The 27,052-nt window shown below is 37.5% G+C and overlaps 1 protein-coding gene across 1 annotated transcript in view; it reads right to left on the bottom strand.

Annotated features, from left to right (window-relative positions):
- The window catches only part of CNTNAP2 (contactin associated protein 2), a 1,138,684-nt gene that overhangs the window by 24,519 nt on the left and 1,087,113 nt on the right, over positions 1-27,052 (bottom strand). The window contains exon 23 of the mRNA XM_084507662.1: positions 3,583-3,813. Coding sequence (XP_084363788.1) covers positions 3,583-3,813 — 231 coding nt within the window. The remainder of the gene's footprint in view (positions 1-3,582; positions 3,814-27,052) is intronic.

Below are 27,052 nucleotides of genomic sequence, written 5' to 3' on the forward strand. Positions count from 1 at the left end.
ATAGAAATACAAGCTGAACATGATAATAGTTTATGATAATGTTGTGGTAGGATGGCAAAATGCCAGCCAGGAGTGGGGAGGGAGGAAAGTGGCATTTTTGCAACAATAACAAAAATAAATAAAAGAACTAATGTAAATTTGAAATATATGTGAATTCAAGACTAATAGAAAGTGCAAAACAGTAAATCTAGAGGCTGCATGGCCCATTTGTCTGGGGAGCAAATCAATAAGCTTTCCTATTGACAAAAACTTAACTCTAAGGGTCAATTGTAAGTGACTGATATGTGTCTTTACGATTTCCCCCCTTTATGTTAGGGCATCCACAGTGTTTTGCAGCTAGCAGGAGGTGTCCATGTGGTAAGTACATAAAAGAGTTTAAGGCAAATATTTCATGTAGGTCATCCGTCAGGCAGAACCTGCTTGGCATCTAGTAACTATCCATAAGGTCTGATCTATTATTGCAGTTTAGAGGTGAAAGAATCATCGTATTTGCCTTTGGGGGTACCTGTCCTATTTAGACACATATCTTTGGCTCTCTTCTTCAATGTGTTTCAATGTTCAAAGTTCTATTTCATGGTATTTGACAAGCAAAGGTATAAATTCACGCTTAATTCAAAACATGAATCAGGATAAGTGCACCAAATATTTGTATCACCAAATAAGACCCATACCATCTATACCATTTAATACTTGCCAAATAATTTTTCTCATTTTATTTTCACTACTAATCACCTGTGTCTCAACTCTTATGTTTTATTAAGATCTATTTAAAATTAAATGGATGACATGCTGCTTTCAAATGCATGCTCTTTGCTTTGTGTCAGAGTGAGTGCGAACATCTTGTGGCTTTTGCTCTAGCACCACAAGTGTTTCTGCGAGTCTCCAAACAGGTTTTTCCTTTTGCCCCTTCAGCCAGTTTAGTGAAGGAATAAATTCACAAAAACTGTAAAACTCTTTAAAAGCTTTCTGGCAGGTACTGTGAAACATAAAAAAAATAAATAAATAGTGCGAACTGCCAATTTGCTAATGCAAAGTGACACTGTAAACAAACAATTTAATTTACCAGACACCATCATCTATGTCTAACTTAATGCAATCTACAGTATATATTTTTCCTGAAGCTGAAACAGAGCCAGCTGTGTCAGACCACCAGAGATAATTTTACAAAGCCTGAGTTGTTCTTATCTGACATCACTAAATGAGTTGCTGTGATACCTCTTCTTTGTATCACAGGTATTTCACCAAAAGCGAACATCTGGAATTGTTCATACACAGCTGAATGTCCTTTCACTCCTGCCCCAGTGAAACACCACTCCCATAACACACCATAACTGACCTGACATCGTTGTGTTCTTTACTGTACGGCAGTTCTTTACAAGCAGTCTTTAAAGCAATATGATATTTTCCATTTATTGCTGCTGAACACTGGAGGGGACAAGAGGAGGAATCCCTGGATCCCAGTTTTACTGAAACTTCTCATCACCACAAGTGAAGGCTGGCCATCATATTCTGGATGCCCAAAACTGAAACAGTCAAATCCCACTATTGCAATGAGATTTTTTTTTTTTTTTTACTGGACTGAAGTTAACAGACCACTTGAGCCAAGCTAACTCCATACTGCATGGTCCCTGATATCCTTCATGATGGCTACATGACTTGAGTACTGCAACTAATCAAGAAGAGATGTATAAATTTTTAATCTGTCAGATCAAAGCTGAATTGACTCAGCAAAGGTTTCAACACCAAATGAATACAAGGTCAAGCATAGCAGCACACGACAAGGGCAAACAGAACCTTCTCTTTTTTAACACCAGGAGCTATTAGGAACAGTTCAGCTATGCTGAGTAAATCCAGACAATATTTTACTAGCTTGCAGTCAAATTATCTGTAAGAAAAAGAAACCAACCAAAATTAACAACCAAACCACATAAGCTGTGTAAGACTCACTGCAGCAATTCATCCTCATGAAGTTTATGGCACATTTTTTAAAGACATGAGTCAATGAGGTATCTTCCAAGTAACGTGCTCTTACAGAAACAGAAGCACAGAACATAACTTTCACATAGAAATTGACCTAATGATTTCAGAGAATAAATGGACTACTAAGATTTGTGATGAAAAAAATCAAGTAGGAGATTGCATGTTACAAATGGCGAAGAGATGCAATGAAGTCTTACGAAGGTGTGGTAGTATGGAGGGAATGAAAGGTTTTAGAGTACGATACTGCCTATATCTGTGTTTGGCACCCTCAGACCCAGAATATCTCCCTCTCCTTAGAAAGCTCTGCCCTACTTCTCTATTGAAGAAGAGCTGAAAAGAAAGGCTACAAAGAATTGCTTGAGATTTTGAGAAAAAAAATGACAAAGATATGACCTTGGCACATGCTTCTAAGGAAGACAGGAACCTGTCTTCTCTCACATCAAAACTGACAGCTAGATGGATCCCCAAACAGAAAAGGCAACCACTATCAAGCCGTCAGCTTGCTCAGATGCGTTCTAATTTACACCTGTATAAATGAGGCCAAAACATGAGACAAGTGGCAATGTACCCTTGAATATCAATTTAAAGGGAGCAGATTTTTTTAAAAAAATGACACCCATGCAGCAAGAAAAAATAAGCAAAAAAACCCTCTAATGTAAGTTATAATGTACACTTTCAAAGACTGCCAGTCATAAAGCAGGATAAGATTGCTGGGATCAGCAAATTGTTTTGGCTTTCCAGCATTTCCAGCATGAGAAGAATGCAGTCATGACTAATGGGATTTTCCATTAAACATAGCCTAAGGAAAGCAGACATTTCAGAAAACAAATCAGTACTTTATAAACACATTTATGTCTAAAATTAGATTTACTTTTTTTTTTTTTTTGTATGATGCTGACTACAATATACTCACTTATTAGCAATTCAGCAGAAGAAATTCTACCATGCATTATTTATCTATACTAGCAATGTCCTGCTTACTATGTATCCAATACTACAAAGTGCTATTATAGCAGTAAGTGCAAAACTCAAGAATCAAACAGTGTAAGACTTACAGAAAATAAAAGTAAAGCTGAATACTTCAGTGTTATAACTCTGATTATATCTAAAATTTTCTGTAGTGTTTTGAGTTCAGGCTCTTCGACTTATAATTAAGAACGCAACATACAGGATGAAAAGCAGTACAAACCAGAAACTGAAGTTTTGTTCAACCTATTAAAAATGTAGAGGTGGCACATATATTATGAATACATGTAAAATACAAATGCATAATGAACACAGGACACTAATCTGCATTACTGAACTCTAATCTAGAGGTACTAGAAAGAATGAAACTGATAACCACTCCCACTTACCAAAACGCTGTAATGTTCCTTCACAAATGTAACCATGAGTAAAAAAAAGACAAAGAAAATATTCTGCAACTTAGAATTTAGAAGTGATCTCTGTCATTCCAGTTTTGCATTTCCTACTACGAGTATTGCCCTCTAATCATGTATACATTACGCCTGCTCTATGCCACTTTTTCTTACAGAGGAGGGTGAATGTATTTCTTTCTCTCAACTGCCCAGCTGAGTTAATGTGGAATGAAGCCCACCTTACCTGAATCTAAGTGCCATGGGTCAGTTGCGGCCGACATTGGTGGGATTGTCAGTGGAGATGCTCCGCAGTTGGATTCCACCAGTTCCCCTTGAATGTGGACGTGAGAAGAGGCGTTGGTAGGTCTCAAAGCTGCTTTTAGTGGAGCAATCTGGTTGAACTGTACCCTTGATAGGCAGCCAGTGAATCCTGGTGTGTTGTATTTATATATATCTTGGTCAATCTTCCCAATTTCTATAGGAAATCAAGAAAAATAAAACAAATCACTGTTTTAGAAATCACAGTCTTAACACTCAGTTCCCAAAGCTCAGCTTAGAACTCTCTGTTTCAGCAGGCTGAGAACATTTCAGACCCTTTCTATTTCTTTCTATTTCATTACAGATTAAAGTAGGAAACCTTCAGGCCTTGATGTGGCTTGGTTTCACTGTTATGCTATCATTAAAATTATATCCTCACAGTAAAAAAGTGCCCCCTCATATTCAGCCAGAACCTCCTATGCTTCAATTGTGCCCATTACTTCTCATCCTGTCGCTGGGCACAACTGTAAAGAGACAGGCTCCAAAACATGGAGATGGCAAATTCCCCATGCTCTCCTGCTGAGGAGCTATGCGTGTGCTCCTGTGCCTTCCCCTGCCAGTGGAGAGATATTATAAGTCAGACATTTTGCACATGGTGGCTGTCAGCTAGCTTGCAAGCTGGTAGCTGGGCTTCATGAGCAGACCACAGGCTAGTTGAAACAGATGCCACTCCCTAAACCTGAATTTCCTCACTTCTGAAATACCAGCTAACACACAGCACACGTCCTAACAACCAAAGAATCAGCGGGCCACTTGCAGCTGGTTCATTTCTAGCAGGACCTGTTGCGGTAGCTGAAGTCACTCAGTCCAGTACAACAATGTGGAAACAAAACTGGCACTCATCCAGCTGTATCAAAGAGAATATTAGCACACCAAAACCTCACTGCAGTATCCCATGTAAAATTTACATTGCAGTGAAAAATTCAGCTTAATTTCCTCCATGGTAGCATAGAGTACATGAAAAAGGAACATGGCAGCATCATGTTTGCACTGTACCAAAGAGTATTTCTACAGAGCCCTTGAGATTCTTCAAATTCCCCTTCACCAGGTTTCTATTCCCTGAGTTGGCAGGGAGGGGTGTTAAAGTCTGGCCCTTGAAGTCAATGGAAAAACTCATACTGAGTTGAGCAAAGCAACACAATACTCCAGGGAGAGAGACTAAGAACCAGCCCCAGGCTGCTCAAAAGCATCCTTTTCAGATAGGAATAATGTTCAGGGTTTGAAGAATGGGGTTTCTAGAAAAAAGATGATGTATATAAATCGCAAGATTGTGTCATAAAAAAAGAAAGGAAAACAGAGCTGAGACAGGAGATGGTTCTCCTGAGAAAGGTGTGAGGAAAAAAAGTGCAACAGTTTTATCCTAAGAGATGGGGGAAGAGCTGGAAGTGAAGCACATCTGGGTTTGAGTTTTACTACAAAAAAAAAAAAAAAGTTGTTAGAAAATGCATTACAAACCTTTTGGTCTGTGTTCAGCTCTAACCAAATGAACATCAATTACATGCTCCAGGCAATGAGGTCTGGGCTGCTGACTGGGCATTCTAAAAGCTCCATATGTGACTGTGCTATTTCTATGAGTACTAAGGGTTTTGCATAAGAGCTATGTACAAGGAGTTTCGAGTGATAAACTAGAGTATTTCAAGCCAAGCTTTTTGAGGGATTTACATAATAAATGTGAAGTGGGGAAAGGTTGCTGAAAGATGGACAAATCCTGAGCACACTTAAAACAACTGCTTGATTTTCACACAAAATTAAATTGTACCTTTTCTGTTGTGGCAACCAACTCAGAATGATAAACATGCAACATTTAAGTCCTCACCTAGCATCAGGACACAAAAGGAAGTCACATAATCTGATGATTACTAGCATTAGCTCCTTATATGATCCACAGTACAAGAACTGATTTGTTCTAACCCTCCCATTTTCCCTTTCCATTCTCATTTGAGAACAGCTTCCTCTCTCTGCTAGTGCTTATCCAGCCTGTATCAATTTTTCATCCATGTTTCACAAACTGTCAGTGAGCAGTGGCTGTTAACTGTGACAAAGTGGAAACATGCTCGGGACTCATCTAGAGACTAGCTTAGATTCATTAACATCATTATATTCCACGTGAGTCTTTCACGCAGCCCTCCTTTAAGAAAGTTGCCTGACTGAACAATTAAACATCATCTTCTTCAAAAATTTTATACTAAGTAAGAAAACTCATACATATACACAGATTTTCCATATTTAATAGTCACATTGTCTGAAAGTTGGTATAACTCAGACAGGATTCATACCTGACCACAATATTTGCTCTCTTATTTCAATAAAATATTCCTGGTATATGCAGTGAATGGTTATAATTTTGAGTAATCCTTATAATCTAAGGAACCATTAGGAAATCATAAACACTGAAACTGATGTCAGTAACAGTTTATTTACAGAGCCTGTGGAACATACAGCAGTGTTAATAGCCTCCCATTTACAATCCTGAATGACAAGAGTAAAAATTCATAAATATGATTGCACTACTTTAGGAGCTTCAGCACCATTCTTCTCTATACTTTGTGAATAAATAGGATACTAGTAAATAGGATACTAGATCCTGAAAGAATTAAAGAAATAACAACAATCAAAAACCTAACGAGGCACCTTACTAAAGACCTGCATTTTTGTTTAAAACATTTCACAAATGACAGTTGTGTAAGTCACCCAGTGTAAATTTACAATCGGCTCACATCACATTAGCGCTAAAACAAGATGGATTGAGTTCTGTAAATGTGAACATGCTCCTCCATGCATGTCCCATGGGGCTCTGCACACAGATATTCTGATGTTAGGCCATTATACTTTGCCTCCTTGTGTATTTGAGCCTGCTGTAAACCCATCCCTGGAGAGTGTAATGATTATATAATGAAATATGTCTTTGTTGTCATGACTAAAATTAAATTTTCTCCCTATAACAAAGGGGAGAGCAAAAAAGATGACAGTCATATTATTTAAAGGGAAATGTACAATGCAACCACTTTCCATTGATCTAATTTTCAGCAAACAATGTTGTATAAATTAATATTGTAGCATATAGTATTACTATTAGCAATTGGTGATATTAATATTATTGCTTTCAGGTCTAACACAGCTATCTGCTGCTGGCACCTCACCCACAAGCATTTCTGTAATAAAAGACTTCTAAAAATACCATTTATCAGCCTTTTTAAACTTTATCTGTTTTCAATCATTCGCTCCTTTAACCATATAACCTGCTGATTTGAGATGAAGGCCATGATAAACAGAGACAATTCAGGCAAACCTATTCTAACACAGATGCACTATAGCATACAAATACTTAACACTGAATATTCACATGATCACTACCTACACAGATTAATCACCATTTAGATGTACGTAACTACTACACAGTATATATACTTAAACAACTCACAGCTGCTGCCACATCCTGTGTGCTATCATTCACTGAATGTATGCTTAACATCAATTACTTGTTATTTATATTTTGTTATTTCTTTAATGGCAAAAAGATTCTGGAGTTTAATCCTGTTATTGCTTTTGATTTCAGGGCTTATTTTCAACAGCTGTGCCAGAAACATACCACATTGTGATGAAAATAATATTATTTCTCAGATGAAAATTATGTGCTACTACTGAAGAAGCTCTTTTCTACCTAGGTGAAAAGATGAAAAGAAAATCTATTTTTAAGCATGCTGGTGACACAAGGTAGTAAAGTTGAAATTTATTATTCCATGAATCTACAGGAAAACAAGCAAAAATGTATTGTATGGAGGAAAAAATGTGCAAAAGTCAAAAATGTGTAAGTAGCATATAGCAATACTATTCAGTGTTGTGAGGCTACCTGTTTTTTAAACCTTTTTTGTCCTTACTACAGTACCTTGAGATGCAGAGTTGTTGCTCCCGCCTTGGCATTATTATGAGACAAACAGTTTGGTTCAGATTATCACTGAAGTTTACCCGGTTAGCATGCACATGATGACAGAATCCACTTACAGGAGCAGACACATGGCAAATATAGTTTTTGCCTACAGTCTCCCTCCCCTTTCTACTTTCTATGTCTACCAGTGAAAGATTTATAGAGTTGCTCAAAGTGCCATAGCAACTCTAATAAAACAAGCTATAGCAGTGCTGAAGGGGGGCAGCTCTGTTTAATTCTAGCATTTATTTTTTATACATTTCTAGCATCAATTAGAAAGACTGCAGAAAAAATAACAGCCTGATTTAGCAGGAAACAAATAAACAAACAAAACAAAACAAAACAAAATCTAAAAAAGTTTGGTCCTACCACCTTGAGCAGGTTTTTGATAAACAAACAGAAATGCTTTCTATATACCTAAAATTCCCCATGCGAGGATCCTGGAATGATTCACAAGGCTCTGCAGCACAAAGAAATATGATCCAGGACAGCACTGTGCCATACCATTACAGCCACTTTATATGGGGAAAGATGGCCTTGGACTGTGTTACACTGACCCTGGAAAGAGGGAGGGAAGAGAGGTACAGCCATGATGGAAGAGAGATGCACCCTCATTGCAACCTTACAAAAACTGTTTTTAGTCCTGAATGTCTCTTCTATACTAGCTGATCAGTATTCTTTTTTTTTTTTTTTTTCTTTCTTTTTAGAGGACTCTGAAATGCAGATCAATACAGTTATAAAAAATTCTAAATCTTGCACAGTGTTCAATACACACAGAGAGGATCCACATATCTATTCATGGTGAATTACCTTCCATTAGGAAGGAAATGTAACAGAACTTGAAGTACTTGAAGTTCATAGATACGTACAACGATGTACCTAACAAATAACCTGTTATGAAATCCCTTAGAGTTTTCTAGTGATACTCTTCACAGCAGAAAGAGGGCATACCTAAGCATACTTCTAGCATGGCAAAGCTCTCAGTAAACGTTATAGCCATCTACTTCTTTCTTATTTGACAATGGGAAAACTCTGCCCAATGTACCCCATAGTGGGGCAGGGACGAGAAAAACACGATATACTGGATTTGATTGTGGCAGAAGGTGCCTTTTAAACAAGAGTCTCACCAGCCCAACTAAAGATCCCTCAGCCCAAGGACTATTTCTTCCACATTTTAAACAAGACACCATTTGGGTTTTGCTTAGAAAATGGTGAAAAAAAAAAAACAACAGCCATTTGGATTTAGGACAACAACCTATTTATGCTGAGAAACACAACAAAATAACAATGCTGGAAATAGAGTAACCATATCAATAGCAGGAGAAGCACAGCTTTGACATAGAGTGGTATTTCTGGCTGAACTACCAGAATGCTTTCCTATTTCGCTTAAGATTAAGCATCCACTCAGCAGACAGACAGAGGTAATCCATTATAAATCTCTATAACCCTTCAGCTAGCTCTACTAAAATGAGCCTAAATTATCTCTATGTAATATTATAATAGACTGCACAGGTGAATTGTTGATTCAATTAAATGAACCACTAATTGTTTTTGGGTCAACCTTAGCAATAGATTTTTCTAAAGCGCCATGTATTCTCTTGTCCTCTATACTCAAAAAGATATCTTGTTACATTACCCACTGCAGAAAGAGCAGCCCAGTAGGCATCTTAAGCATCTCTGTGTTACTGCATCAGGCTCCACATAATGGAGTGCAGTTTAAACTCCACTGAAAGGAAGCTATTGATTTCAAGAAGTCACAGTGTACTGAGATTACTAAATCGTTTTCTCTTATTTGCAGTATTTGATGACTAAATGGAGTGGTTTAATGCAACATCGAACCCTGGCACATGCTGATACTTGAGAACTGTCATGGTGAGACAGAGAGAGAGAGAGAGAGAGAATAAATAAATTGGCTTGAATCACATATAGCATGCAATTAAGGGAGAACCTATCTGGGACATCATATATCCACAAGACTGAAATCACAGGGTGAAAAAGTCCACATCAGGAACAACTACTGTACACCCAGCAAGGTGGATAACACCAGACAAAGGGAAAACTATGTTCTGATACATCACCAAGCTCTTCTATTGAATGTCCTCCAGTGTGAAGCTCAAGCACCTGTTTGCTTACTGGCTGTTTTATTTTCTCTGTCTTAAGATCAGTGATATCTATAAAAAAAAGCATACTGATGCCACTTAACTGTGGATACCTTGTGTGGTATCAGATATGCTAAACACCTACAGTATGAAGCAAAGACTGCTCTAAAGACTTACCCTCAGAATTCCTTTGGTTTTAATTTCAATCTCTCAGTTAAAATACAGTAATTGATACAAACCAAGTATAAAGCAGCAGGAACCTTATTTTTGTCCATAACTTGAAAGAGGGCTCTCTGCACTCTGAAAGGGCATGCTGCTCTCTGCATGTACATACCAAGCAGGGTAAGATGCTTTGTTACAGAGAACTTGTTACAGGGGTGCTGGGGACAGCAAAAGGGTTAGCGACCCCTGAGAACAGGGTCTTGAGCTTCACAGGACACAATTGCAAATGGCTACCACCTGCTCGTTAGCAAATTTTAAATCCCACATAGCAGACATGCTTTTTCAGTCCATTGGTCTGCAGCAACCCAGTGGTACCCAGATGCCTACCCACAGGAACGCTCCTTCCTTCACGCTAATATGTTCAGGCTGCCCAGGAGCCTGCAGGGATGCACTAAACACCACGAGGGGCTGCAGCATAACCTCCAGCCCCTGTGAGGCTCAGACTGCTGTTCTGTCACCCCCTCTTCTGGCACATATCACACCTGGACCCCTGATCAGATCCCTCAGTCAGATCCCTTCAGACAAGTGTACCCCTGACTGCTTTGCAGACCTGACAGGTACTGCCTGCAGTGGCTCTGTTGTTTGATGTGGTTCTTCCTTGGTTATATTAACTTTTTTTTTTCTTTACAATTTTATTTATGTTACTTATTGTAATGTTTCAGGTTTCATTTTGTAAGAAATTATAGCTTGTATGGAACAATTTTGTTTATACAATTTATGTCTAAACTGACAAATTCACTGATCATGCATTGAATATGGAGAAGATATTATTTGTGATGTATGAAGCACTCTGCCAGAAACTACTGTGCCAGCCAATAGTGTTGTGCAGTAAGCATATAGTGCTTTCACTTGCTGTCTGACACTTAATAAATGGTCTTATCCAAGGTGCATGCAAGAGAAAAATTGCTTATGAAAACTGCAACAGCTCAGAGCAAGTTTCAGTTGCAATAGCAGCTTCACTGATGTTGGCGAAACAAAGGCCATTTCCTTATAAAATGGTACTTTCAGCACACACTGGAAATGACTGAACCAGGTGAAAAAACACATAACATGAGAGAGGCAAAATAGGCCTGGAAGCTGTGCCGCTCGATGGCTCTGGAGCAGTTCCAAAACAGAGTTGTGGGCAGAAGAATTACGGCTTTAAGGTCACTGCATAGTGGAGATGGTAAATCACTGATCTGAAACATACACCAATCAAAGTTCCATTATTACAGAAATAATTAAGACTACTGCTGGACTGCAGTTCTTCAGTGAAAGAAAAAAAAAAGGTACTGTAAAGAGGGCTATGAAACCAAGTCATTATTTGTCAGAACAGTTTCACAAAGTCAGTAATAAAGAGTTTTTAAGAACATGTTGGATTTTTTGTCTGCTATTCTGCACCTGTGGTATAGTTACTGAATGTTTCAAGATTGTATATTGTATGTATGGTTTCCTGGAATTTTCCATTTTAAAATTCCTTATGGAGCCGATAATGGTTATATGCACTACCTTTTGATGAAAAATGAATTAAACAAACAAAACAAACAACAACTAAGGCCAACACAGAATGCCAGTCTTTCAAGGGAACAAATGGTACTGATTTGCTGTATAATCTTAAGACAGTCACTTCAGATATTCACCTCAAACTCTCCCTTACTCTCTTAGAAGGACTTAAGAGAATTTTCCCTAATATCTAATTGGGATGGCAGTTCTTTAGATACTTCAAATGTTTTGAGATCTCAGTAAAGAAGGTATGGGTATTGGTTTTAAATTTGAAAATAAAATGAAATGTCTTTTTAAAAAATACAAAACAAAACAACAAAAAACAAACACCACAAACTTCTTATGACTTTGGAAATATTACTGATGGAAGCATAATTTGTACAGTGCATTTCCATTCATAAAACAGAAACTGGAAGTATGCAAAATCAAGGCAAAAGAGAAGAAATTGCATGTTTCTGGAGATCCTTTTGATGTCAAAGAATGATACCTTCAAATGTTTCCATTCAACAGAGACCTCTTGAGTTCAGGTAGCGTCAGAAACTCAGTGGGAGGTAATAGTCCTCCTGTGTCCCACTGTGACAGTGGGACCAAAACCCACAGGCGTTGTAGGCGAAGAGGGACTTCTCCATGCATTACCCTTTATAACCAATGGTGTATATAGTCATTACATATTTTTGTGTAGCATTTTATTTCTCCTCTAGATGACTAATTTTTCTCCTTCTGTATGAGAGGTAAAAAGCTCAGCTTGTTCTTTGGAGTGGGAATCCCATATGTATGGAAAGCTAAAAATAAAAAAATAATTAAAAAAAAATAGACGATAGCCTGTACTGACAGAACAGGATGCTAATATTGAGCAGTAATGCTGTACTTCAGCCTGCAATAGTACTTCAGCTGCAAACCCTCCTGAGGGCTACTAGAAATCTTTTGACTGACAAGCAAAGTGCTCAATATAAAGCTTAACCCAAGCTGCAGAAACCAGCAGTTCCAAGGTAAAACTGCATAAGTATCTCACAATTAGCTTCAAGAACAATATTTTTTTCTCTACCCTGTACTCTATCCTCTTCATGTGATGCAGGAGTAATGGGATCATGAGTGGAGGGCAGCAGAAAGATAGCAACCAGGTTGTTTTATCCTCAACAAGGAATTTCATTTTGATCTACTTTTCTCTGCAGACAGGCTCTAAATAGCAAGAGAGTAAGTGGATGATGGGGGAAGAAGAAATTACATTGCTAAAATGTCATAAAAAACCCACAGTATGACTGATAAAGTAACTGAGGAAATTTTATCATCAGAGATATTAATATCAAAACCCAGAAGTTTTTATCACAGAAAAATGACTCTCAGGATTGGTTGGTACAAAGGATTTCAGCAGAATTTATAAATCCATTATACTTTAAGTCAATGATATCTAATTTAGACAGAATCTTCCATAAGCATTAAAGAAGAATGTAAAACCAATACATAAAGGTAGCATTACTATGTAAAAGAAATACCCAATTTAGTGTATATGTTTTGTTTAAATACGTTTTTATGTCTTATTGAGGCTAACTGTATCGTAAGTCAGCAAATGCCTTTGAGGCCAGGAAATAAGCAAATAAATAAATAATCAAACAATAGTCTTGCAGTGTGGAGTCAAATGTGATGTGTCTTGGCCCAACTCCAGTGAATATAGTTATGTTGTGTATTTGTTAAAAGTGTATTAAAATACTGTAACTTCAGTCTGTTTATTATTTGGTAGTTTTAACTGGTACACATCTATGACTTTTTGCAAATGCACTCAGACCAAGCTTTGTATTCCATACAACCAGCTTCAAATATCTTAATAAAATTGCAATGTCATCAGAGTGGGTAGGCTGAAATTCCCGCTCTTGCCTCCCACCTCTCTCCTCTCTTTCTTATCTTAATATCTCACTTTTGTAGAGGGAGGAAGAGCAAGAATAACCATCTGAAGAAGATTCATTTATGAATCTAAAACTGGAATATGTTTTTTTCAATAAAAAACATTTGTATTCTTATACCATGTATGCTTCATATTAAAAAGAAAAACAAACAAACAAACAAAAAATTTAAGAGTACAGAAGGTTTATCTGAAAAACAAGGACCTGCAATCTGTTTGTCATGAAATGACATTAGTAAGGACATTAGTATCACCAAAAGAAAACTTCATCAGTCCCACACATTTTTTTCTTATTTATTTAATAGAAATCTGTGACTATTACATTTACAATATCGTGTTTCAATCCAATGTAGGATATAAATAAAAACTTCTGGAGAACTGATATTTTTCAGGAGATATTCATCATGGTCAAGCAATGATCTGTCCATGCAGTGGAAATCTGTTTCAGTTATCAAAGCATTAAATGGCAAGAAAATGAAAAGCAGGATGCCAGCAAGGAAATAAATACTGTAACTTAGTAGGTCTTTTTTTTTTTTTTCTTCCAACATTTTGATTCCCTGTTTATTTCCTCATTTTGAATCAATTTTTTCTTGGATCGAAGCATCCACTTTTTGTATAGACAGTAACAATCTATATGTACTACTGAAAGACACCATCTATTTTAACAATTGAAAAAATATGCTAGGACAGTGCAGGAAAGAAATGAAATTGATTCTTTTTAACAGCAATTTCTCTTATCTATTTTTTTCAGTATTGTATGCTTCACAACTTGAAGCTGAGTAATTTATATTTGAACAGTCTATTATGTCTCGAAGTCAGAGATGGGGTTGATCTAAGAAATACTGAAGGCTTTTGCTTCTTTTCTTTGTTACATGCATGCATACATATGTGAATACTCTTGTATTTCCTCTGCTGGAACACACTTCTGTGCAATAAATAAACATCTGAAAACTGCTGCTATTCAGTGACAATGTCAAATTATCATGTCAAATTATCATAAAAATGTAACAGCTACATTAGATCAGATCAATGAGTTACCTAGTTCATTGTTCTTTCTTCAAATAAAGTGACTGATAGTAGATGATTCAAAAGTAGTATAACAACATGGAACATGGAAAATGATCCTCCCTGGGTATACTTTTTCAGATTCTTACAAACATTTCTGAGATGAAGGTCGCATCTTGCCTTTTATATTTAGCTTCTGGCAGAACTGTCTTCCATGAATGTGTCCAATGCTTGTGGAAGCCATTAATTTTTCTGGCCTCCACAACATCCCATGCCAGTTACTTCCACTGCTGTATTATTTACTCTGTGACAAATGATCTCTTTCAGCTAATTTTAAGGTTGCAGCCTGCTGAATTAATAGGATTTGCCAACTTCTTGTATTCTGCAAAGCACTGCAGACCTCCACCATTACAGGTTGCTCCTGTATAGTAATTTGGGTAGACCGAAAGGTTAGGTGAGTTCTCAGACTGGCTGAAGAGAAGCCTACTTCACTTCGGGTGTCTGGGCAGAAGCCCCTCCCCACCTCTAGGCAGTGGAAGCCACAGGTCCATAAAGAATGAAATGTAAAAGCATTATACCATGATCTGGGAACTAAAAACTCTCCCCAGGTTCTACAAATACACTGGAGATGAAAGAAATAGGTGTGGCTTGATACTGTTGGGAAAAAAAGCTCAACAAATTCCTTTCTATGAGAACCAGTAAAGAAGCATACTTCCTTTTCCACTCCTGTCAATCTCAGGTATAACATGTACAGCTTAAGCAGACCCTTACTGCGTTTCAGAACAGATGCAGAATATTACATCAGGCATCCTCAGTGTGCCTATCTTTGCAGTTCCTACGATTTGCTCATCCACAGCCTTACTCGGGAGTTAATGACAATAGGTGGCATAGGCATTTTGACAAAAAAGACACAGAGCTGGGTGTGTGGAAGGATGATGGAAGAACAGGAGCAGACAACATGCAAACACTAACTCTGTGACAACCTTTGCATCTCATTAGATGGCGTAAACTGAACGTTTCCAGCTGGCCTAAAGCAAACTGTGCACTACCAACATTTTTTATTATTTCATGCAGGCACAGACGTAATTCAGGAATAGTGTTGGAGGGCACAATGCCATTTGCAGTATAATGGCTTTGTTAACAAGCTGCAGCAAGTGCCCCCACCCAAATACTGAAACCGAGCTTTGGATGTTTTCAATCTCAACCTAAGGAATTCTTTGGAGGAAAAGGGAAACCTTTGATTAAACTGCAATAAAAATAAATATATATATATATAAAAGATTAGAATTCTAGCATTAGAATTATAGCAGCATATATGCTTGCTCTACTACAGAGATGCATTAAAACAACACATTAAGTTAGTTCAACATGCTATACTGACAACAAATCCTGTAATTTGCGTTTTCCTAAACCTTGCATTAGATTAGGCTTCAAACATTCAGCTTCACATCAGCAGGACATGTCCAACTTGACTGCTTATTAACTTGCTTCTTTGCAACCGGCTGGTATAAAAATAAACAAAAACTTACAGGTGGGTCGAAGCATCAGCCTCAGAAGACGATCTCAAGCAGATTCGCCTTTCTTCCCTTTGAGATGCATCCCAGCCCGCCCGATTAAACCGAACCCCACGCGCAGATAAAGAACATACAAGAAGTAAGGAAAAAAAAAAAAAAAAAAAAAAAAAAGGAAAAAAAAAATAACACCAGGCTGGAATCTCGCAGCTTTGTTCCAGCAGAAGACCCATGCACTTCGCAGCGCCGCTCCCCTGACCCAGCGGGCCCCGACGAGGGGACCCCGCTCCCCTGCCCACCTCGTCCCGCCCCGTCCTGTCCTGTCCTGTCCCGTCCCGTCCCGAAGATCCCACTCCGGGTCCCGCGGGCAGCCTGCCTGCAGGGCAGCGGCAGGTGCGGAGCGGGCAGAAAACGCGGCGCGGCGCCGTGGAGAAGGAAATACCCGGACTGGATTCCGCCGGGGAGCGGGAGCGGGCGGGGGGGGTGGGGGGCGGGGAGGCTGGCCTTCCAGCCCCGGCTGCAGCCCCGCCTGACGGGCTGGGGCTCCTGAGAGCCCCTCTGCTCAGTAAAATCATACATTAAAATATAGGTTTAAAACACATGAAAATCACACAGATTGCTTATTAGTTTCTTGGGCAGTCTGAAGCCCACAGGGAGTTTCAGCCCTAAAGGAACATTAAAGCTTTGGAATCATCTTTGTAGAACATGCATCTCAACACCAACAGTTGGGGCTGATAAGCAGACGTTCTCAAGGAAAATGTAACCTTTGATAGCTGAAGGTTATTCAGGTGTTTGTTGAGTTTTGAGGGGTACAGTTCAAATACTTTTAATTTATAGTCATAAAATTGTAGAATGGTTTGGGTTGGAACGGCCCTTAATGATCATCCAGTTCCAACCCCCCTGCCATGGGCAGGGACACCTCCCACCAGACCAGGTTACCCAAAGCCCCATCCAGCCTGGCCTTGAACACCTCCAGGGATGGGGCACTCACAGCTTCTCTGGGCAACCTGTGCCATTGCTTTTTCACCCCCTGAATAAAGAGTTTATTCCAAAAAGCTCATGTAAATCCACCCTCTTTTAGCTTAAAGCCATCCCCCCTTGCCCTTTCACTACACTCCCTGACAGCGTCCCTTTTCTGCCTTCTTGCAGGCCCCCTTTAGGTACTCTCAGCCTGTCTTTGTAGGAGAGCTGCTCCAGCTCATTGATCATCTTTGTGGCCCTCCTCTGAACTTGTTCTAGTATGCCTGTGTCCTTCTTGTCCTGGGGGCCCCAGAGCTGAACACAAAGATGTTAAACAGCACTGGACCCACTACCGACCTCTGAGGAACACCATTCATTACTGCTTTCCACATGGACACTACACCATTGACCGCAACACTTTGAGTGCAACCATCCTGCCAGTTCCTTACTCACCAAATGGTCCATCCATCAAATCCACGTCTCTCCAGATTAGAGACATCATAGAGGTATCATGGGGGACAATGTCAAATGTGTTGCACCAATCCAAACAGTTGACATCTGTTGCTCTTCCCCTATCCACCGGTGCTAAAATCCTGTTGTAGAAGGCCGACAGATTTGTCAGGTATGATGTGCCCTTAGCGAAGCCATCTGCTTAGTGAAGTTCATCTGCTTGGTCTTCCTGATCAGGTGGCCTGTAGCATACTCCCACTACAATTTTTAATTTACTTGAGGATGAGAGAAGCCAAGTAAGAGCCTGATTAGAAGTTTTTAAGAAGTTAAAAGTTCTGATAAACCTTCATTTGCTTGCTTTGAAGATGAAAAGATGGAAACCCATGTGCCTACCCACAGGGCACTGGAAAAAGGAGAGGGGACTTTGTTCAGCAGAGGGGGACTGGAAAAATGAAGGGTTAAAACAGCCAATTACTAACATAGTCTCCATCTATTAACACAGAGATTATGACACCACCTCTTCCTTTTCTCCTCCCCTGGTGCTGAATAGGGTATCTCCTTGCTCACTCTTCCTACTGCACCACTGCTTTCCTTCCCTCAACCCTGCTCCATTGCTTGTGCTGACAGAAAGAGTGCTTTTTGTGCTGGAGAGAAGGCCACAAAGGCAGACTGCACCATACCAGAGGACAGATGCAATCTGGGTTTTGGCATAAGCCCTGAAGAGCCCACAATAAAGTAGGCTACATATCACAGGGGTGATTGGACTTGGCCATTGATATCTGCCCCTCACCTTACTGCCACTTTCACTGTGTGGTGGCAACAGTGTGGATATAGACCCTGCATGGCTTTGGGGAAAGGAGGCTGCCAGCACTGACTCAGACCAAAAGTACCACTGCAGCCAACAAAATTCACTGGCCAAGGGACAGATCATTTTATGGGCCTGCTTGGCTTTTCTTCCAGTGAGAAGGAGCCAGAAGTGAGCAAGTAAAGCCAACGAATTTAGTACTTTACCAGAATTGTGCTTGGACCTAATTGCCATAATGGGAGTAATTGATGTTGGAGGTATCAGGATGGAAGAAACATTGGACAGGCTCTCAGATCTCAAGGCCTACCAGCTGTTGCTCTACAAGTTAAGCAGGTGTTAATGGTACTGATCAGCAGGACCTGATCTAAGACCTTCACTCACATAGCATGGAACCACAGTTAGGGCATATCAGTTCAACTCATAGTTTCAGTCTCCTGTCACCATCCTGGAGGTTTCTGTAATGTACAGAAGGGCAAAACTTCCCATAGTCCCCACTGAATCATCCAGCCATTACTGCTATAGAAACAGACGTTACTACTATCTCTGCAATAATTTAGACAATATTTTTAGATGAATTCCAGAAGAAAAGCAGTAGTAGTAGCTCTCTGTTTTTGTAGGGCAAATCCTGTTTTACTCAGAAAATTGTTTACATATTCTTAGACTTTCTTCTATCATATATATATATATACTCAAAGAGGAGATCACTCAGTGGAAGCACAGTTTAGAGCGTGAATTGCAAGTACTTTATTTTGTATTGCAAGTGCTTGCACTTCTGTATATGTTTCCTCTTTATTTTGATCTGTTCCCCTCCCCTCTTGTGCTTTATCAGTAGGAACATATCTTGAGTGTTTACCATAGTATTTCATTAACTAGCAGACACTTTCCTCACTAAATCACCATAAAATAAGCATATATTTAAAATTCTGTGATGGTGACCTATTGACTAGAAACTCAGCATGGCTCATCTTTTCTGAGAGAAAATAGCAGCAACAGTAAATACTTGACTGAAGGGTGCTTTCCTGTTTGGATTTATTAAACAAGAATGTAAACCAGAGGACTTTGCTGAACAAAACTGACAGGTTTTTAGATTTGAACAAAATAGCCGTGTATTTCTGAGTAGGCTGCAATCTGAGACATGTAAACCAACTGTCATCATAATTTTACTGAGTTCTATTACCTTTGGTTGTTCTGAAAGAAGTCAGGTTTGATTTAATAAAAATGAGTACTGTTCTGCACAGGCACACAGTGTCCTGTTCCGTTTGAGTACTTGAAACCCTCCCCCCGCCTCATGCATCCTTACACTCACAGTGAGTTTTCTCAGTCTCCACAAGCAATGCATGATCATGCTCATTTTAATAATAATAATAATAAATCAGTGAAATGGAAATCTTTAACAGGCAAATGGATATTTTTAATATTTCTAGCAGAGACAATAAGCAATTTATGCAAGCAGTTGTTCAAACACAGGTAGTGAAGGCACTCAGAGTTAAACAGAAATATAAAAGGTTTCTCTGGTGATGTGCAATTTAGAGATACTCAGACTAAATTTAAATGAGTTGGCAGGTTAGCCAACTAGAAGCAAGTTAGCTGCAGAGGAACAGAGCTCTGTGCAGGGTATTTATTCCACCTCTTGAAAATTTAAAATAATATTTTAGTAGAAAAAGACCCTTCAAGAATCAACTTCTAACTGCTTATATTCATAAACTCTGAATCTGAGATATAAATAAAGGGTATATAAACATCTCACAATTACATTCTTGAGAGATGATTTGCTTGACAAGAATGTTAATTTCTGGCTACAGGGTGCTGTCAACAGTTTCGGATACAAGGTAGGGAATGAGCACTCTTTGAATATACATCATTGGTGGGTTTCTGTTTGACAATAACTCAAACCAGCATAATTTTAAATATGGATGTCCCAGCATATATGCTAATAAGGTCTAGAAAAAGAGGAAAAGGGGATGACAGGTATATATGTCGTGTGTAAAAAGAAAAAAGAAAAAACAAAAAAACCTCATTCTCATTTCCTAGAGACTTCAGTTGGGATACTTATGCTGGGTTCCCATTCAGCCAGTAGCAAAACATCATTAGATTTCTGAAGACTACTTAAGACTACTTTTTTTTTTTTTCCCTAAAAAAATTACTGACTGCAACACAAGGTAATTAGTTTGGACTTCATAATGATGGATAAAGATGACTTAATAACTGGACTGGAAAATGGTGGTTGCTTAGGGACCAGCAATCATAACCTGATTACATTCAATATGTGATGTATGTGCTTTAAAAAGCATAATTATCCAAAGCTGAGGCAAAAAAACAGCAGAGACAGAAGAGACAGGAAAAAAACTGTGGATGAAAGTGGATATTTAAGAGTAACTTTAATGTCAAATAGCAAGGTTCCACAGCTTTAAGTCTTTATGCTAATATCATAGGAGAATGTGAATGTTTCTTTTAACTAGAGGAAAACTCCAAACAAAATCTGAAACATATAACTTTATTTGGATATATTCCTTACAATATATCTCTTAGAGAAGAATATATCTTCTCTAAGAACTCCTGGATGTTAATTGAAGAGATTACTGTCCCTACAGTGTTTGATATACCTTTAAGTACTAGAGAAATTACAGAAGACCAGAAGATTCTTTAACTTTGTTAAAAAAAAAAAAAAAAAGTAAAAAACTAAAGGGGATGTGATAATTAACCTGATACCACTTTTCCAAGTAGTGGAAGAGGTGATGTAGAATTCTGTATTAACAAACAGACAAACAAAATATTCAAATAAATGAATAAATAATAACATTTAAATAAATTTCAGATTTGAGACTCTGAATACAATTTTGGTAAAGCTAAATAACTGCAGAGATTCAATACATTTTCGAAAGGGCTATGTGCCTTGATAGCATGTTGGATTTATAAAATTAGAGTCTATCAATTAAGCACATGTTCAGTGGAAAAAACATTGTAGATCATAAGCTTGTGTGAGGTTTGGCAGAGATTAGTATCTTGTTATTCAGAAAACTCATGAATAACTCAGAATGTAAAATCTGTTCCCGTTTGAGTTTGTGGGCAACACAAATTTTTCTGAGAACTGGAAAATCCTACAAAGCACCTTGGGTTGCTTTGTAAGATGAGCCCAATCACAGAAAATGCATTTTCAGCATAGTTGAGTACAGAGTTGTACATGGGTTCAAATAAGGCTACAATGTAGCCTTATTAGCCTTATACAGAGTGGAGCAGGAGGGCTATTTTTTCCAATGCAATTTCTAACCTAATTGGTGCAAACTCTTGATGTGATGCTCTAGCAAAAATCGGATGATACAATCATTGGATATGAAAGCAGGAAAGGAAAAATATTAAGTCATTTCACCTATCTGATTAAAAAAAAAAAAAAAAGTGTTTTAATTCTAAGAAGGTACAAAGAGCTAAGGAGCTCTTACACTAAGCCAAAAAAAGGTGTAACAAGACTCAGTGTCTAAGTAAGAGCCAAATATGTAATGGAAATAAACTTCAATTTTAAAGTTATATCAGACTAACTGTTGAAATGAACTACCCAAGGAGGGGATGGCTTTAAACAAAAAATGTGTGCCCTTTCTGGATGATGTATTTTATACAAACAAGGGTATGGAACCAACAGAGATGATTAAAAATTAATAAAAGACAGGCTGAAGAATATTGCCATTGTATTGGGACTGTTCTCTTAAACCAGTAACCAAATGTAGCCTACCACAGTGAAGTTACAGTCTGAGGGGGGGACTTTAGGTAGTAATCACAGGTACTACTATTGTAATTATTCTCCATCATTGTTCGGGCTGGTGAAAGGTTCTGCATTCTGATCTGGAAGACCCTGTAAATAATACCTACAGGATATGCAAATGACTGAGAAAGCACTCACCTTGCATTGAAAAAAAGGGATTGAATTTGCTCTCTTAGTAAATCATTCTCTTAAAAAATCCATCCTAAGAGCATAGTCTGGGGGGCAACTTCTGCTTTAATCAGCCCTTTTTATTTTATTTTATTTTATTTTATTTTATTTTATTTTATTTTATTTTATTTTATTTTATTTTATTTTATTTTATTTTATTTTATTTTATTTTATTTTATTTTATTTTATTTTATTTTATTTTATTTTTTCCACATAGAGAGTTAAGACTAATTCTACTGAAGTGAATGAATCAATTATTTTAAAAGGTCCAGACCTTGGATTAGGTTATTATTTTCTCCTTCTTGCTTCATTTTGCATGGTTCTGTTAAGTAGTGCTTCAGCACAAGAGTTACAATTTTGTGATGCTGTCTAGCGAGGTACCTTCCCACTTCCTCTGAAGCCTATATTTAAACTGATGGGTGCTCTAATTGAAGGGATTGGAATTATTTTTGGGAGTCACCACAAGTGCTTACTCATTTCATTAAATGCTTCTGTCGTTATTAAGTGATACCTTTTCATCACCTGATGTGTTGCCGTTCCAGAAGTACATTCAGCTTTTCCGTCAACTATTTGAATATAAACAATATAGGCTTGCTTTCAATGTAATTTTTGGCATCTCTGGTGTACTACTGGAACATCAAGGTCTGTCTCTAGCTCATTACACCAACCTCTATTGCTCAATTGGTTGGAGTTCAAGAAAATGTTTGCAAGTTTTCTACTATTCCACAAGTCATGCATGAAGTCAGATGCCCCAAATATTTATGAAAATATGGCCAAAAGACATATTCAAAGGAGCCTCTTTCAGGAAAGGTCTGCAAACACATCCTAAGAATTTTAGACATAAACAACCTGAAAGCAAGTTCAGCTAAAGCCAAAAGACAAAGGCCCCGTTGGCTTTATGGTGGTGCACAACTGAAGACACATCTCCATTTCTTCCTCTGACTTCATCCAGTACCAAACACAGTCAGTGCCATCTGTCTATTAGTGTGGGAAGTGCTTTTTCAACTTCCAAATAAGCAACTACTTTGTCACTTGACAAGCCAAGTCACTTGAACCTCACCTGTAAATGGGGATAATAATATTCACTCAACAAATTTGCTATCATTTATTAATATATATATTAAAAACAAAAACCTGGATGAAATTCAGGACTACTGTTATTACTTTTTGCTGTTATTCATAGAGAAAGTTGGAAAGCTTAAGGAGATCTGTTAAAATTGGAAACAGAAAAGCTACAGAGTGAGTGTGATTAATTCGTGTTAATACAGCAATGCAACAGTTGAGACTTAAGTCCAAGCCACTCTCTTGTGAGAAGAAAGAAGGCAGAAACATCATCCTTCACTCCACTGTGATAAATTAGTGAGTATGTATTGCCATGACTGCGAGAGGGAGTATTTCCATTCCTTCATATCAAGTGAAAAATTAAGATTGCTGTATTTTCAGTGAAGTAAATGCAAATAGTTACAGCGTATGCATAACAAGAGTTGGTATCATACTAGCTGACACACCTCTCCTTCTCTGTTAGAAGGGAAGACTATATGAAAGCTAAAAAAAAATCTTCCTCTCTTTTTAGCAGGACTGACAGCCTGCTAGACACATAATTAGGGAGGCCTTAGGGAGACAACACATGTTGTCTGCCATGAAAATAAAAATAATTCACTGAAATAAAAGCAGTTCTAGGGCAACTCTGTTCCATTTGAGCTTTCAAGCTACTTAAGGAGTAAAATTATTCTTAGTTTCCCTACAAAACACACTGCCACAGAACTTAATTAATTCTTGTCTGCAAAGATCATGAATTGCAGACCTAAAATCAAGTTATAGACCAAGATATTTTACTTAAATTACACCTTTAGCCAATGCCCTTTCAAATATGTTGTTAGTTGTTCACAGTGAGTTGTGTACCCATACAGATCTTCCAGACTTCACATTTCAGTTTAGGAAATAAATATGATTTCCCTGGCACGCTAATTTCCTGGCACCACATAAAATGTCCAAAATTCTCATTACTTTATAAACAAAGTAAACCAGTTACAGATCACCATGGCTTTTCTGTATGGCTTTAAAATTTTCTGGTTCATTATTAGACTATTAGCCATTACAATACAGATACAACTTTCTTTTATTATATAAAAATACAAGAACTTAGTTTGAGCTCTTCATGCACTTATCAGAACTCTAACACTGAATTGCTGTCATGGCCAATGTGTAATTTATGATATAATCAGCTATAATTGAAAATAATTATTAATATAGACAAATATAACAAATTCTTCAGGAGGTTTGGGGCATCTTTTACCCTCCTTTTTACAGTTTTGTCAGCAATCTTTAACAGTATACCACGAATACCCAGTGCAGATCAAATTGAGAAGGAAATTTAATCTTAATTACTGGCATATGATGACCCAAAGTGAACTTCTAGAAGTCTGCTGTAACAATAGAAAGTCAGTATTTCTTTGCCTTTTATAAAGCAACAAGATTTGCTGTTCTGCAAATCACCAAATTTAGGACAATCAGTATCCTTGTTTATTCATTTTGTCTTCACAGACACTGTTTTTCTCTCATATGGGTTATGATGATGTCAGAGAACAGATTTTTCAAGAGATAAAAGGAAAACAGTGGTCATTATCTATTATAGGAAACAGACTTACGCAATACTCATTATAAACATACACTTCCAAAGTTCTATTTGCTTGACATCAACATTGAGGAGAAAAAATAAATCAGGACCCTTCTCCCCCCCTTAAAATTTTTTTTCTGCTGTACTTTGCCTTTGTGCTATATCAGTGCATCAGAGGTAAATCTCTTGTTACCAGTGCTTTCAAACACAGTAGCAGAATGCTGAGTCTTGTGGACTTCTTAACTACTGGTGGAAAGACATGTTTCATTATCCAAGGAGTGGAATCTCTTTGCAAAGGTCAGAACTGATTGGGCAATTTACATGACTGCTACACTGTTCTATTTAAAATGGTTTTCTATATTTATCACTACCATTGCTTTGCTCCTACTGCAGGTTTTGCAGTCGTGCAACGACAGATGGTTTTATGCTATTTTAAACCATTTTTAAAAATCTGGATATTGAATCCCAAACTGGCATATCAGTTTACTGCATCATTACATGCACTGCAAACCTGTCCTGCCAGGACAGTCTCAAGCATTGTCTCCCTTCTTGCTATTTAACATATGCCGTCTCTGCAACAAGTTTACCAGGATAAAGGTTGACTGATCTTGTGGATATTTCAACAAGCCTTGAAAAGCCCCCAAACAGTATGATGAAAAGGATGATGTATTGTCCGTGCAAAACAAAGTAGTAAATTCAGGGGGACTTTGATGAGATTGTTGTATGATACATGCCCCAGCAGTGCAACAGGAAAATAGAAAAGTGAGAGGAAATTGTAGAGGGCATGAAAGAAGAAAACTGTTTTTATGCCAAATGTTGATCAGGCTGTGAACTACCTGAAAATAGCAGTGACAAAATGTCTTAGAGCAAAATACAAGAACATTTTCCAGAACTCAAAATCAAGCCTGTGATAGGTGTTTTACAGCAATGAGTGATTTCGTACAAATACAAGAAACTTTCACTATAAATATTTCAGAAAAAGTGTTATGTAGCAGATGAGGAAAATATGAAACTTCCAATAGGAGAAACAATGAGGGAGGCAACAAAACAACAATTCTGGAAGTAAAAGCATTTTTCCTATTACTTCCCAACTCTCTGGATAAAATTAATGTAACAGAAATGCCTCTTGGTGGTATACCACAGTATGAAGACTGAAGAAAATCTAATAATAATTAAGTACTTCACTTTGTTTGGAGTGACTGTAGTTTCTTGACAAAGCAGAAATGTTGCAGCTCCTTGTGTTGAAGAGATTTATTTCCTGCTGATTTGAGATTTTATTTTTTTTTTCTTGGATGAATGCCCTTTCAATTTCTAAAACAATGTACCAAGAATAAAAAGAGATAAAGGATTAATTATGGCAAGATACCAAAGAGAAGAAACTTAGATAATTAAAGTAAGATTTTATTAAAAAAAAATATATATATATATATATTTAAGACATGATTCTCTTCTTCAAGGAATGAATTTATTCTTTCCAATCAAAAGGGTAATAATGAATAAGCTGGCAAAACATTAGATCTAAATTGGAGACCCAACTAGAAAATTAGATATTTAATTAGTGTATACAGAAATGCATGAACTGTAAAATCTCCAGAACGTAAGAATATTCAGATGAGATTTCATTGTAAGAAGAGAAAAGTTATTTGAATAGATAAAGAAGCTGCAGTCTTTAGTATGTCAAAGCATGCACACATTCTAGCAGGAGATCAGTTTCTTTTAGCAGTCTGCTTGGCATCGTTTTTTTAAATGGTTTTGTTTGGTTATGTTTTTATAAAAAATATAAAAATACCTATACAAAAATAATCTCAAGCAGAGTTTTAATATTAATTTAAGGAAGTTCTAGGCATAAAATACATATTGTAAAATAGTGGAGCAGCCAAATCTTTGCTGTCCCATGTTGCTGAATTAGTTGCAGTACAAATAAGAGAAGTAGTCCAGTGAATTAATATGAAAAGAAAGAGCTCCAAGACTTGAGGAATTAAAGAACAAATCTCCACATAAAATGTACAGAGGTTTCTGATAAGTCAGTTTGAGAACTGCAGATTTTAAGGAGAAATTGGTGACTTATATGGGGAACAGTTTATGATGTTTTACTATGTTTGGCATCATATATCTCAAGACCTCTCTGTTCAAGTATGTGATGCTATTTATGAAATACAGATCACCAACTGCCTATTAAGGTTTTCCAGTCAGTATTTGCTGCCTGTCTTCCTTATTCACCACTTTTTTTTTTTTTTTCCCACATGTCCATTTTTCTTTTGCATGTCAGTTGTCTCCTTCTTTCCTGTTCTTTTCCAAGTATTATCAACATTTAGTCTTTTATTCTGTTGTTACACCTACCACTTCACCTCTTTTCTTTTCTGGGTTTTTAAAATTAAATTAAATGTAAACATGAACAACAAAAAAAAAAACTATTTAAAATATTTTCATGTTACATTGTTCAGGTAGAATATTAGAATATAAGTTTTTCTTTGAGATTTAAACATCAGATGGTTGGTTCA

Source organism: Aythya ferina (assembly GCF_964211825.1).
Source record: "Aythya ferina genome assembly, chromosome: 2".
Lineage (NCBI taxonomy): Eukaryota > Metazoa > Chordata > Aves > Anseriformes > Anatidae > Aythya > Aythya ferina.